We start from the raw sequence: 13,196 nt of genomic DNA, 5'->3' as shown, positions 1-13,196 counted from the left end.
GTCTGGGGCTGTAGACAAGACCATGCAGGCAGCTTGCCCTGGCATAGCTCGGTCAGGAACCCCCTGGCATGCTGTGTGAGTTGCTGGATAACCAGTTGGCACCAGGCCAACAGTTGTCTGGGTGGTCCCTGAAGAAGCAGTCTAGAGCCCCCAGACTCAGCACATTACTCCCCATCCGCCACCAGTCCTTCCTCCTGGGTGGCAATGATCCTTTCAGCTTTCACAAAGAAAGCTCACAAAGGCAGGCCATGCTGAGGTGCCCATCAGCAAAGGAATAGAGAGCTGATATCCGTAAGAGATGGTTGGGGGTAATCAGGCTTGTGCTGGGCGCCTGAGAGAACAATAAGACCCAGTGAGGCTGCCTGTCTATTCCTATTCCTGCCAGCTTATACTCAGGAGGAAGCCAGACAGAGTCTACTTAGGGACACAAACCTCCTTCTGCTGAGCATTAGACAGATACAGAGAAGGCAGCCAGGGTTAGGGTGGGGGTCGCCACTAGCATTTATCACTAAGTTCAAGCCACTTAAAGCATACTCAAACCCATATTCCAGCCTATCTTGGGACTTCTGGGATCCAGCAGGAGCAGCAGTACAGAGGTAGACAGAGTCCCCAGCAGCCCCAGCCTTCCCGCAGCCCTGCAGCCAGTCTACCCCTCCACCACCCCGCCAGCCCCGGCTAGCACCTTGTGTCGGAGCAGCTTACTGCGCACTCGGCCCCAGAGCCGGGCGCCTGTATTGGGTACACGCTTGCTCCCTGGCTCCTCCAGCTGATCCAGGCAGCAATGCTCCAGGGATTCACACACTGCCTTCAGGCTGCAGTCGGGCTGAGGCAGGATGTCCGTCATGCTGGTGACCAGCCTGCCGGTCCAGCTCCAGGCAGAAATGCGGAGAGGCGCACAGCTCTGGAGAGAGCTGCCTTCTGCACACAAGTGCTTAGCAGGGACTGTTAGTGGGGCAGTCCCGAAGCAGCGGGTGTGGGGCTCGGGTTTCTCCTCCCCTCCCTTTGCGTCCTCCTCCTCCTTCCCCCTCCCTAGAGACTGCAGCCAGGAAGCAGCAGAGTCTGAGCTGAGCTTACCACCAGGGCTCAGTGCCTCCCCTCAGGCAGCCTGCTGCCCTCTCAGGTGAGCCGCAGCTCCCAGGACGCGAAGTGCGGTGTGCACCACAGCCAGCTGCAGACAGTGCGCATACACTCCCGCCCCACGTAAGAAAGTGACTCCAAGTAGAATTTGGAGCTGCCCTTTCCAAAAACCATGCAGGCCTGGGGTTTAACTCTTGGCAAGCTGGGGCTCCTCCTCACCCACCCTCTCTCTCTCTCTCCTTTCAGGCTCTACTAAATAAAAGTTTGACAAGCAGCGAAGCACAAGCCAGTTCCTAGTCATTAACTCCTTCACCACCAGGCTGCTCCTGGGGCTTGGGTAGGCATCAGGACTTGGGGCCAAGTCAGTAGAGACTTCCAGTGGCCAGAGTTGTGTGTAAAGCTGCACGTGGCCACGAAGAGCTGCCTGTCTCCCTTGCAAAGGACGGCTTTGGAGTTCCACTTCTCTACTCTCTCAGTTCCCACCCCAAGGCAAGTTCCTCAATGCCAGCTCGGTGGCAGAGCCAGACACCTGTGTTCTCCCAAATCTCCTGTGGCAAATGTGCAGAATAAGGAAGCAATCTTTGGGGTTTCAGCAGTCCCAGCAGGTATTTGGGTGCCTGTGACCCTCAGCAGTCACCGTGAGAAAGCAGATGTAGCTCTGGTCATGGGCGTCTGACATGGAGGTGCTCCTCACTGCTGCTCTTAGCTGCAGCCCTGTGTACCTCACCAAAGACTTCTGCTCCAGGGGGCAGAGGATGCCCAACAGCACAGAAGCATCTGCAGTATCTTGATAGACAGACTCCTAAGTGCTTGGTTTGATTTTTTTTTTCTTGTTTGTTTTGTTTTCCTGAGACAGAATCTCTTAATGTAGCACTGGCTACATAGACGGGGCTGGCCTCAAGCTCAAGAGCTCTTCCTGCCCCTGTCCCCCCAGTGCTGGAGTTAAAAGCATCATCCTGCCCAGGCCCAGCAAGCTCTTGTTCTAATTGAAGAACGAGAGGTGACTCCTATCTCAAGCTAACCATGCAACTTAAAGAGTAAGATAAGAGAAACGCTGGAACCCTAGATGGCTAGGGTATATGCAACCCAGGTATCCTAGCCATCCCACCACTGCAAAGCTGGGCATATAGGAAGGAAACCCCGAGCCACACAGGGCCAGCCACGAGCCAGGTACCACGCACAGTGGTTTCAACACTGCGCTTACATGACAGTGCCTCTCACACTTCCGTTTCAGAGTTGTGAGAACTGGGGCTCAGAGAAGCAGCATTCTGGCCTGAGTTACAGATACAGCTGCAGCCAGGAAGGGCAGCAGGGGCCCCCAAAGGGTCACAATCACTGCCTGGCTGAAGTATGGATAGTTCTCAGGATATGGTGAAAAGTGACTGATGGACTGGTGTTTAGGAACCAGCTGGCCCTCTGAATACCCCGCTGGTTCTCAACAATGACAGTCCTTGGGGTTTTCTATTCCTGCCCTCGGCACCTTTTTGGGAAAGGGGCAGTTTAACTGCAGAGCCAGCCAAGAACTGGTCAGAGAAAGACTGCTCTTCTTTGAGTGGATAGCACCACACTGACCTGTGAGGGCTAAGAACTTCCCCCCAACATTATGAAGAACAAGCATTCCTGCTTGACATTTGAGGAAACGGAGCCACGAGAGTAGACTGGGGTTAGCGCGGCACCTCTGCTCTCCTCACTTGGAAGGAATGACACTTTGGGAAGTGCACGTGACACTCTTCATTTTGACCCGGGTTCCATGAGGAAGGCCTGGCTAATGCCTGATCCTGGAGTAAGGGCTAAGAAATCAGATGAAGCAAAAGCCGGCCAGGACAAAGCTGCAGCCTGAGGGCAGCAGGGAGGAGATGGGACTCAACTCTCAGCAGGAGGCGGAAGCACTTTCCTGTACCTACTATGTAGCACATGAGGACTGAGGAGTCCTCCCTCTCTCTGCCTTCATTCTGCCCAGGGTTATACGACCAGGACATTGAAGATGAAGTACCAACAAAGTTGAGAGAAAGATGACTCTTGGCAGGAGGGAATGAGGGATGCTCTGCAGAAAGGAGGAACTATGTGCATGGGTACAGTCGCTCCATCGCTCCCACAGGTCCCTGCTGTGCTCAGCATCCTCTTCTCAGAGGTGCAATGGCTGGTTGCATAACTAGCCGGGAAGGTACCTTCTGAACTGCTCACCTCATTCACCTGCTGCTCACACACAGCTGGTATTTGGTACTGGCTGGTTAATCTCAGAACAGCTGATGCTGACTTCCTAAGGTTCTCTTCCCTCTAGCTGGGTCAAATGCCACAGAGTGCAGTCTCAGGGAATCCTGTACTGCTCCTCCCCACGGGTGTGTGGGAGAAAAGGGGCAGGAAAAATCCTGTTCCTAAAGTCCTACACTTGTCTGTCTTAAGAACCCCAGGCTCAACACTTGTCTGGGTAAAGCAAGCTCTGATTGGATAAGCAATGGCCAACTGGTCTCCATGGTGACAAAGGTGCCTTAGCAGATGGGTAGCTGAGTTGGGAACCTCTTCCCTGGAGATACTCGGATTTTCTTTCCTCCCTAAGGACTGGGCCTTCCTCTGGAGGCAGCACAAATTTGCCTTCTCTTCTCCAAGCCTCACTCAGGCCTTCTTGAAAGCAGGGTAGAGGAAGGGGTGTGCAGAATGAACATCCCAGCGTGTTCTTCAAAAGCAGCAGTACGAACAGAGGTCTCCGTAGCCAATCACAGTCAGTCCTCATCTCTTACATAGGCTAAGCTCACACCAGCCTGGCCACCCAGGAAGTAATGACGTCCCCCTGCTGTGTCCTCCCTGTCCATTCAGCCACACCTGGCAGAACCGCCTCTGAGGACACGGAGGGCCCCTGTGTCTGGATAAACAGAGCTTGGGTGGTAAAGACTCATGAATGAACAGATGTCACTGCCTTCGGAATTAAAAACATCCCTCGTGGACTGTCACATTTTCCCTCATCCCTTCCCTTGGCTCTTGGCCAGAGCAAAGAGTAGTTGTCCCCAGGGCGAGGTGAGTAGGACCCTAGGCTATACGTAGAGAGAGGGATGCCTCCAACCAGCACAGATGTGACTGAAGCAAAACTGGGGTAAATGATCAGAGTGACTTTGCAGAGGGAAAAGAGGTCAAAAGGGATAATGCCCAATCCCCAAACACAGCGCAGGCTGGTCCCCCACAGAGGGACAGGGTCTCCACAGAGGAACAGGGTCTCCACAGAGGGACGGGGTCTCTTGCAGAGGGACAGGCTCTCCCGCAGAGGGACAGTGTCTCCACAGAGGAACAGGGTCTCTACAGAGGGACGGGGTCTCTTGCAGAGGGACAGGGTCTCCACAGAGGAACAGGGTCTCCCACAGAGGGACAGGGTCTCCACAGAGGAACAGGGTCTCCCACAGAGGGACAGGGTCTCCCGCAGAGGGACAGGGTCTCCACAGAGGAACAGGGTCTCCACAGAGGAACAAGGTCTCCCACAGTACTACCTTGCTAACAGCTATGTGTGGGACAGCATTCACACAAGTCCTTTGGCCTATGAACACAGCAGGAAGGTTCTTACTCAGAACCTTAGAATGTGGAGACTGCCTCTCTAGAGTGACTTCTGTTTTCTCAGAACAACTTTTATCTTCTCCCAGCCCAGACTGGAACCCCGATTCCTCAAAATGCCAGCTCCTAAGTGATAGGAGAAGCTCCCCCAAACAGGCCACTCTGAGAATTCTGGTAGAACACAGGAGCCTGGGGGAGGAGAGTAGGGAGGGAGCATCTAGGTCTGAGAAGACAACAATGTGGCATGGGCCTAAAGGAACGAAGCGGGAAGGAGCTGGAAGGCAGACTGATGGAGGGCAAGGCAGGCTGAGGTTTCAGGGAACAGAGGAGGACTGAAGACAAGCACTAAGTCCAGAGACCAGGTCCTATGGAAAGGCCATGCCAGCTGGGGGCGAGACGGCACATCACAGGAGAAAACAGCAGAGAACAGGAGAGGGCCCTGGCCCCTCATGATGGCTCTGCAGGTAGGTCCTACACTCCTGTGTGCTCTTATCTTGATAGCTGGGCAAGAAGAGGTTAGGTGGGACTTACGGACAGGGAAAGACAGCATGGGGGGAAGCAGGGTCATCAGCCAGACACCGAGAAAGCAGGAGAAAAAAATGTCATACTGAAAAAAGGTACCATCACATGGTAGAGCTTAGATAAGAAACATGGGTTAATTTAAGATGTAAGAGCTCGTTAGTAACAAGTCTAAACTATCAACTGAGCATTTATAGTTAAGAATAAGCCGCAGTGTTGTTATTTGGTAGCCTACTGGTGGGACAATTGACTGGTGAGACAGAAAACACCCCACTTACAAAGGGTGCCCAATAAGAGCCTATGTATATCCACATAAAGCCTAAGAAAGCTTAAGAAAAGGTTCCAAACACAAAAATGGAGCCAAACAGAGTTTCTCAGTCCCACAGTGCCTCAATACAGAAAGGTGTCTTCCAGCCGCTGCCTATGGACTTGAACCACTGGTGGGAGCCCCACCAGCATACTACGAGCTAAACTGCATGGCGGGTTTAAGTTTTGCTCATGAAAACAGAAAAGATTACAGATATGCAGTAAAAGACAGATCTAAAAACTCTGAACGGGTTACAGTGTGTTGAAAATGCACATAGGCTTGGGAGAGAAAAGAGAAAGGATATAGATAGTCATAGAAAAAATAGTTTAAAAATAATAAAATCTTTAAAGAGAGAAGTTTAAAAAAAGTCACATAGAGATAGAAAATACACAAGGAGTCTGGATCCTGTATGGTACTGTGCTGTCTTTAAATTTTCTGACTGCTGATGACTGAGACATAGCTGCTAAAGGACACTGGATTATGAAAACTGCTGGATTAAACCAACCTACATATTTTAAAAATATCGTGACCTCAAAATGGAAGTCAAAAGATATATTGCTTTGGGAAAGAGGTTGTGCTTTTGTTCCCAGAGAAAATAAAAGGCTGTAGATTTGTTCAAAGTTGAAGATGATCAGGTTTGATAGGGGAAGACCCTCAAAGAAATAAACATAAAAAATATCCTTCAGGGCAGTGGCATGCCTTAATCCCAGCACTCAGGAGACAGGGGCAGCCAATCACTGTAAGTTTGAGGCCAGCCTGGTCTACAGAGTGAGTTCCAGGACAGCCAAGCCTACATAGAAACCCTGTCTCAAAACAACAACAACAACAACAAAAAAACAACAACAACAAAAAACAAAACAAAACAAAAAAACAACAACAAAAAACCACCCACAAAACATGTAACATAATTTACCTGCTCAAACATACAACAAAAATCATCTGTGGCTGACTTGTTAAAACACATAGTCTATACTTGAATGAATGCAGATATGTATGTTACCTTTAAAAGTTTACGTGTTTTCAGAGTAAGGGAACAAGACACCAATAAAAACAAATAGCGTAGGTGATCTAACATCTCAGAATACCTCTGTTGCAGTTTTCTCAGAGTTCTGCATCCAGGACAGCTTCCAGGTTGCAAGCTGAGATGGTCCAGGGTCACACACTACTCCAGCAAAGATTTAACCATTATCCTATATTTTCTCAGATGCTAGCACCCCAAGACAACAGGAAGTAGTCAAGAGAAAATAACGCCTACATTCCCAAAAGATAGATTAATGGATGTTTGTCTTTGTTTAGGGGAGTTGGTTGCAAATTATTATCGGTCATGGCAGCCAAATGTTCCTGTTGTTAAGTAACATTACACCCTTCTGGGGCCCTTTGATGAAGTTACATATTAAATGATTAGACTTAAAGTTTTCCTTAGTTATGATAAAAGGTAAATTAGGTATAAAACTCTAGACTCACAAAGGTAAAGTAGATAATATTTTCTCTAATTTTTTCCAAATACGAATGGACTGGATATTATAGCTATAATTATTGATTACTGTTTTTGGTTATATATAGTTTTACTTTCTAAAAGTTAAAACCTTTTTTAATTAGACAAAATGTTATAATCTTTTTGTACACTGTGAAGATGTGTTTTTGCCAAGGTGCCTTCTGACTGGATTAATGAAGAGCTAATGTCAGTGGGCTGGGCAGGAAGAGGTTAGGTGGTAAGGTGGGACTTATGGACAGAGAAAAAAAGAAGGGGAGGTCACCAGCCAGATGCAGAGGAAGTAGGAGCTAAACATGTACTGAAAAATGGTACCAGCACATGGTAGAGCGTAGATAAGAAAGAGGGGTTAATTTAAGATGTAAGAGCCAGTTAGTAACAAGCCTAAGTTATCAGTCGGGCATTTATAATTAATATTAAGTCTCTGTGTGGTTATTTAGGAGCCAGCTGGTGGGATGGAGCTGACAGGCAGGACAGAAAAACTCTGCCTACACTCCTCCATCACCTCTGTATCAGCTCCATCTTCCAGGTTTCTGTCCTGCTTGAGTTCCTGTACTGACTTTCTTCAAAGATGAATAGTGAGGCTAGGTGGTGGTGGGACAGGCCTTTAATCCCAACACTTGGGAGCTCTGTGAGTTCTAGGTTAGCATGGTCTACAAAGTGAATTCCAGAACAGCCACAGCTGTTGCATAGAGAAACCCAGTCTTAAAAACAAAACAAAAAACAAAACAAAACAAAACAAACAAACAAACAAACAAACAAAAAAACACATAAAAAAGGCAGTTGGAGAGATGGCTTAGAGGTTAAGAGCAAGGAGTGCTCTTCCAGAAGTTCTATGTTCAATTCCCAGTAACCAAATGGTGGCTAATAACCATCTGTAATGAGATCTGGTGCCCTCTTCTGGTGTGCAAGCAGAACACTGTATACATAATAAATAAATCTTAGAAGAAAAAAAATAAGCCAGGTGATAGTGGCACATGACTTTAATCCCAGCATTCGGGAAGCAGAGGCAGGTAGATCTCTAGTGAGTTCAAGGCCAGCCTGGTCTACAGAGTGAGTTCCAGGACAACTAGGGCTATCACATAAATAAACCCTATCTCGAAAAACAAAACAAACAAACAAATAAAAAACATAAAAAAATTATGAACAGTGATTTGGAAGTGTAAGCCAAAAAAACCCTTTTCTCCTCAAATTGTTTTTAGTCATGGTGTTTCATCACAGAAATAGTAACCCTAAGACACCACCCTAGCTAAAACACTTGTACTGATAGTCTCCCCAGGAAGAGAAATCAAGACCCGTTTCTAAGGTTATAACCCGCTCAATAAGTCCTTAGTATCTGCAATGTTCAGACCTTCGCTAGGCCCAGCAATGGGAGCCCCTAGCTCAAAGTCAGCAGGCAGTCAATTAGCAGTGCTAAGCCAAGAAGCTACTTTTCACTCTTATTCATCCGCCACTGAACAGATACTCACTACATGCTGGGCAGAGACCCTTCTTACAGCTCAAAGCAGAACTCAGCCTAATGGCACCCTGGCCTCCCCAGTGAGTACCCCATGCCCCTGCTCAATAGAAGCAATCAGGGCTCTTTAGGGAGTCTGCTGCCCTCCCAGGCTCCAGAGCTTCTCAAGTGCCTTTCCCCTGCCTGATGAACATCCATATATGGTTATAGCAATGTAAGTTCTGGAACCCCAAGTCTTTATTTCTAAGCAGGTATCAGTAGCTATAGACAGATGTCTAGGGCAAGGGCTTGAAGCAGGTTTCAGGATCGGCCCAAGTTTAAAAAATACACTCTAGCTAGGATGCAAAACTACCAAGCCCACTCAGGGTGATCTGATCTCCTGCTGTCTCCTCAGAAGCCTGTACTGGTTCATGGATGGTCCAAAGTACTGATTCCTATAGAGTCTTTCTTGATGTGGCCTAACCACCCCAGGTTTCTGTTCCCAGAGTTCATAGTGGCTGTAGGTGCCTTAGAGAGGCGGAAATAGCCTAAGAGTTTATCTCATGTGGAAAGACTGGATGGACAGCATGTCCCTGGCAATCCCTTGTGTTTCTCACGGTACATTTGACCGTGGAAAGGGTGGAAAATTCACTTGATCCTTTGGGAACATTTTGATCATTTAGAACTAAACCCACTGAAGGGCACGGTGGGAAGAACACCACCCCACATGCCCATCTCTTCCACCCTGACTTCAGGACGGGACCCAGTACGCAGCCAGAGGCACACACAGATGAGACCCCCGGCGTCATTTGCCTGTTCCTTGTCACTGGAAGGTATCACCAGACCTCCTGGCAAAGCCAGTGAGCAGGGGACCTTAGAGGTGTGCTTTGTGACATCTCAGGTCACACGACAGTAGACAGTATCCTGAAACTGGAGTTACAGACAGCTGTGAGTTACACATGGGTGTTGGGAATTGAACCCAGGTACTCAGCAAGGGTAGTAAAAGCTCCTAACTGCTGAGCCATCTCTTTCTAGTACCTCATATGAAAATTTATGCCCCAATTTTCCCATCTCAAAATTAGATTTAAAAAAATGCCAAGAGCAGTGAGTCTGGCTGCGACTGGACAGGGAACGCACCTGCTCTGTTCTCTAGCCCTCACCCATTTCAGGGCCATGCACAGTCCCGTTGCAAGTTCCCAAGCTCTACAGGCTGAACCACATGGCCCTAGATTCTCCTTCCCAGTATCCATGGTTCAGAGCTAAAGTTCTCTTGAGCAGAGTCATAGTTCTCCTCTGACAGCTGCCACTGGCTCTCTCTTCTCCTCAGGGTAGGAGAAATGGGGAGTTACAGAGATTAAGAACCTTTCTAACCCTTCTTTTTGATGGCAGGGCCTCACTTTGTAGCTCTGGATGGCCTGGAATTTACTACATAAGCCAGGTTGGCCTTAAATTCACAAAGATCTACTTGTATCTACCTCCTGAGTGTTGGAATTAAAGGTCGAGGCAACCGCGTCCTGCCCAGGTTAGGAGCTCTTATTCTCAAATAGAGTGTTTGCTTCAGAACTCAATTCTTAGCTCTACTTTGGGAAAACTGTAGGTGCTTCCTACCTCTGTAGGGATTCCGATGAGCTAACACTTATCCGTTCATCAGATCGGTGTTTTCTAGGCCATCTTTGATTCTCCAGTCACTCTGGGGTCTGCCTGGAAGCAGTAATTACCTTCAAGGGTGTAAGCAGGCTGCATGTGGAGTACGTGGACAAATCCAAATACCTAATCTCACAGGTAGCAAGCACATAACCCTCCTCAGAGCCATGAACATCAGAGCATCTTGGAGAAGGCGACAGAATCCACTCTACGGGTACCCTGTACGGGCACACATAAGCAGTTTCAGCCATAACTTGGAGTTCTTTGGAGTTTTTCTACTGAGTCCTTTTCTTAAAGCTTTGGAACAAATTAAAGTAGGAACTAGATCAGATATTTTGATTTCTAGGAGGGCAAAGCAGCAGCCCCCACCTGAAGGGAAGCCTCCAGGTGTTCATCCAGGTCTGAGGAGACATGCTCCTGAGAGGTATCTATGCCTAGTTGTTGGCATCAAACTCGCCTTCTGCTTCTGAGCCTGGGGGCCCCCAAACCAGAGCTGAGGGGACAGCACCCTTCCCATGGTTTGCAAGGGTGTTCCGAGGGCCTGAAGGAAGGAGGTAGTGAGATCCTTTCTGGCCTCATTTCCTAGTGTGCCTCCTACCCTCAGACATGGGGCTAGAGGAGTGGAATCAAGCCTACATGCCAAGAAGGAATTCCCAGATAGAGAGGAACAGGGGGGAGGGGAGCTTTTCTGTCAAGTGCATCCTGTCTCTCCTGTCTTCGGGTCACCCGGGCAACGGAAGCAGTTCAGCTGAGGCTCGCACTCTCACAGGTCTGCCCATGCCCCCACAACAAATGTACCTCTATCCATTCTCCATGCACACCAGCCAGACCAGCCTTGAACAGCAACAGTGGGGCCACCAGGCCAGGGGAAAGGAATCTACAACATCTGGAGCAGATGAGTTCCTGGCAGGACAATGGTCACCTAGATCCTTTTAGGGGGTGGTGTACGAGGCAAGGAGCAAAGCCAAGCCTGTTCCCATCTGCCTCCAGGAAGGCAAAGGAAGGCACCCCACCTGGGGCAGCACTGAGAGCAGCTGGCAGCAGGGCCACAAAACGTGAACTTGGGACAGGGAGGAAGAGAGCTTGGAAGCTGCCTGGACACTCATATCTGGCACAGGCAGGAGGCAGGGAGGGAGTCTATCTTTCAGAAAAGCTATACCTATGTTCTAGGGCAGGGAGCTACGGGTGGCTGTGATATGTGTACCAGATAGAGTGAAGGGACAAGAGGGAAAGAGGGCCACTGGCCGAGGCTTCCCCTCCCCGACCCCCTGACTTCCAATTAAAACATGCCCTCTCCCAGGGAACAGGGAACTGGCTGTGGTCACTGTGTTTATAAACACAGCCTGGCGGACAAATAGAACAAAGTGTCAAGGAGTTTCATTAATAGCTGTGTCATCTACTCAGGGAAAGACGATAGGTCACCTGGGCAGTGTCCCAGAACCAGGCTACCAGGGCAAGAGATGGCCCACATGGCTATTAGAGAGAGTCAGATGGGGACAACAGACCCTTCGGGGGCCAGAGGGTAGGCGTCAGTAGGGGAACCCTTGAGTGCTGCTCCAGCGGGCTCATGACCCATGCTCCCTTCAAACTCTCCCTCTGCAGAGTAATTGAGACCAGAGCAGCTCTCCCATAGCTGACAAAGGCCCCTTGTTCCGGGGCTCCTCAGACTGTTCTCTGAGCCAGCAGAGAGAGCTGCCCTGAGAGAAGAGCCCAGCTGCCCTACACAAAACAGGGCTACCTCAGATCCTCTACCACAGCTGGTCTAACCCCATCACCTGAAGAGAACGCCCCTGATGCTGCCACTCCAGCTCAAACACAGAGGAACCTCGCAGGTAGCAGCCTCAGGAGGTGACTTCTTGACAAGATATATTCAGAATCCTGGAGTGGGAGCAGCTGAGCTTGCCAGATCAGGGCAAAGGCCCTCGTCATCACCCAAGTAGTTAATGTTTCAGGCCCCATCCCAAGGGCATCAGGAACTCTCAGTCAGGTCTCATCATGGCCCTGTTTACAGGCAAAGAAGCCGAGGCTGGGACACATGGAAGAACTCACCCAGCTCTCCCAAATAATGACCAGAAGGAGCAGGACACAGAGCCTCGGATCTGTCTGGCCTCGAGGTCCCTGCAAAGCTGGCTGAAGGCTGAAAGGAGAAAATCCTCTCATGGCGTCTTTACTATGTCGGGAAGTCCTGTTCCCACAGGATCCTCTGATCTGTGCTTGTCACGTACAGGGTGCCCAGCAGACAATTCAAGAACGAAGCAGTGAAAGCATGGATGTGCACCCAGAGCTCTGACCTGCTCCTCCAGCTGAGACTCCAGTCCCTGCATCTTACAAGAAGGCAGTGAAGAATGGGAATAATTCCTACTTAACTGCTGAGGAAACGGACGCTCACAAGGCCAAAGAACCAGGAATTAGTTCTCTGACCCACAGCCCAGGTCGTGGACACCACACTCAATAACAAGGGGAGAATGGACAGGAGAGCTGAGGAAGGAAAGGGAAGGGAAGGAGACAGAGGGCTCCTTAGGGGGCTGAAGGTCAGAGGTGGCTTAACTGCACCAAGTTCCTAGTTTCCGTTTCCTAGGGGCATAAAACGCTGCTGTCTTTTCACAGGCGAAGCAACGATCACACGTGAGGCTAGGAGACCATGAAATCCCCACCTACAAGGACGAGGCTTTGGTTTCTTTTCCACTTAAAACTGTGCGAGTCTAACGTGGAGCAAATGCAAATGTCCACAGATGGACAAGTGACTGATCCATTTATAAAATGCGGTACATCATAACAGTGAAGTATTACTCAGCCCTCAAAAGAAGGAGAGGGGAAGCGAATGGGACAGGCAACAGCCTGCGTGGACCCCGAAGGCCTTCCGCTAAGCGGTCAAATGAGGAGGGAAGAATGGTGGTTGTCAGAGGCTGGGGGAGGGGAGAGGGGCAGTGAGTGCTTCATGGGTGTACAGCTGTAAGAGAAGGCGAAAAGTTCCACACGGTGGTGACGGCTACAAGGAAAAGTGTGACAGAGTCCCATGGGTTGTCCTCTGACCTACGCAGAGGTGCTTTGGCGAGCACACTCCTTCCTACCCACCTCTCTCTCCCCAGCAGAACATTCCTGTAATTCTGCAGAGATAGAGCAAGAAGATTAGAAATCCAAAGCCAGCCTTGGCTACACAGAGAATCTGAGCTCAGTCTGGGCTA

At 49.5% G+C, this 13,196-nt stretch overlaps 1 protein-coding gene across 6 annotated transcripts in view; it reads right to left on the bottom strand.

Annotated features, from left to right (window-relative positions):
* Window positions 1–13,196, bottom strand: part of Abr (ABR activator of RhoGEF and GTPase) — a 199,698-nt gene that overhangs the window by 18,475 nt on the left and 168,027 nt on the right. The window contains exon 1 of one of the 6 annotated variants that reach the window (XM_050128668.1): window positions 683–920. The exons of the other annotated variants lie outside the window; for them this stretch is intronic. Within the exon in view, the coding sequence (XP_049984625.1) occupies window positions 683–844 (162 nt within the window). The 5' untranslated portion in view covers window positions 845–920. Of the gene's footprint in view, window positions 1–682; window positions 921–13,196 lie in introns of those variants that run through there. 6 annotated transcript variants of the gene reach the window in all.

The sequence above is a fragment of the Alexandromys fortis genome, unplaced genomic scaffold (assembly GCF_014885135.2).
Source record: "Alexandromys fortis isolate MF-2015 unplaced genomic scaffold, M_Fortis_MF-2015_v1.1 scaffold_80, whole genome shotgun sequence".
Classification (NCBI taxonomy): domain Eukaryota; kingdom Metazoa; phylum Chordata; class Mammalia; order Rodentia; family Cricetidae; genus Alexandromys; species Alexandromys fortis.
The sequence above is the reverse complement of the archived record's forward strand: the minus strand, read 5'-3'. Positions and strand labels throughout refer to the sequence as shown.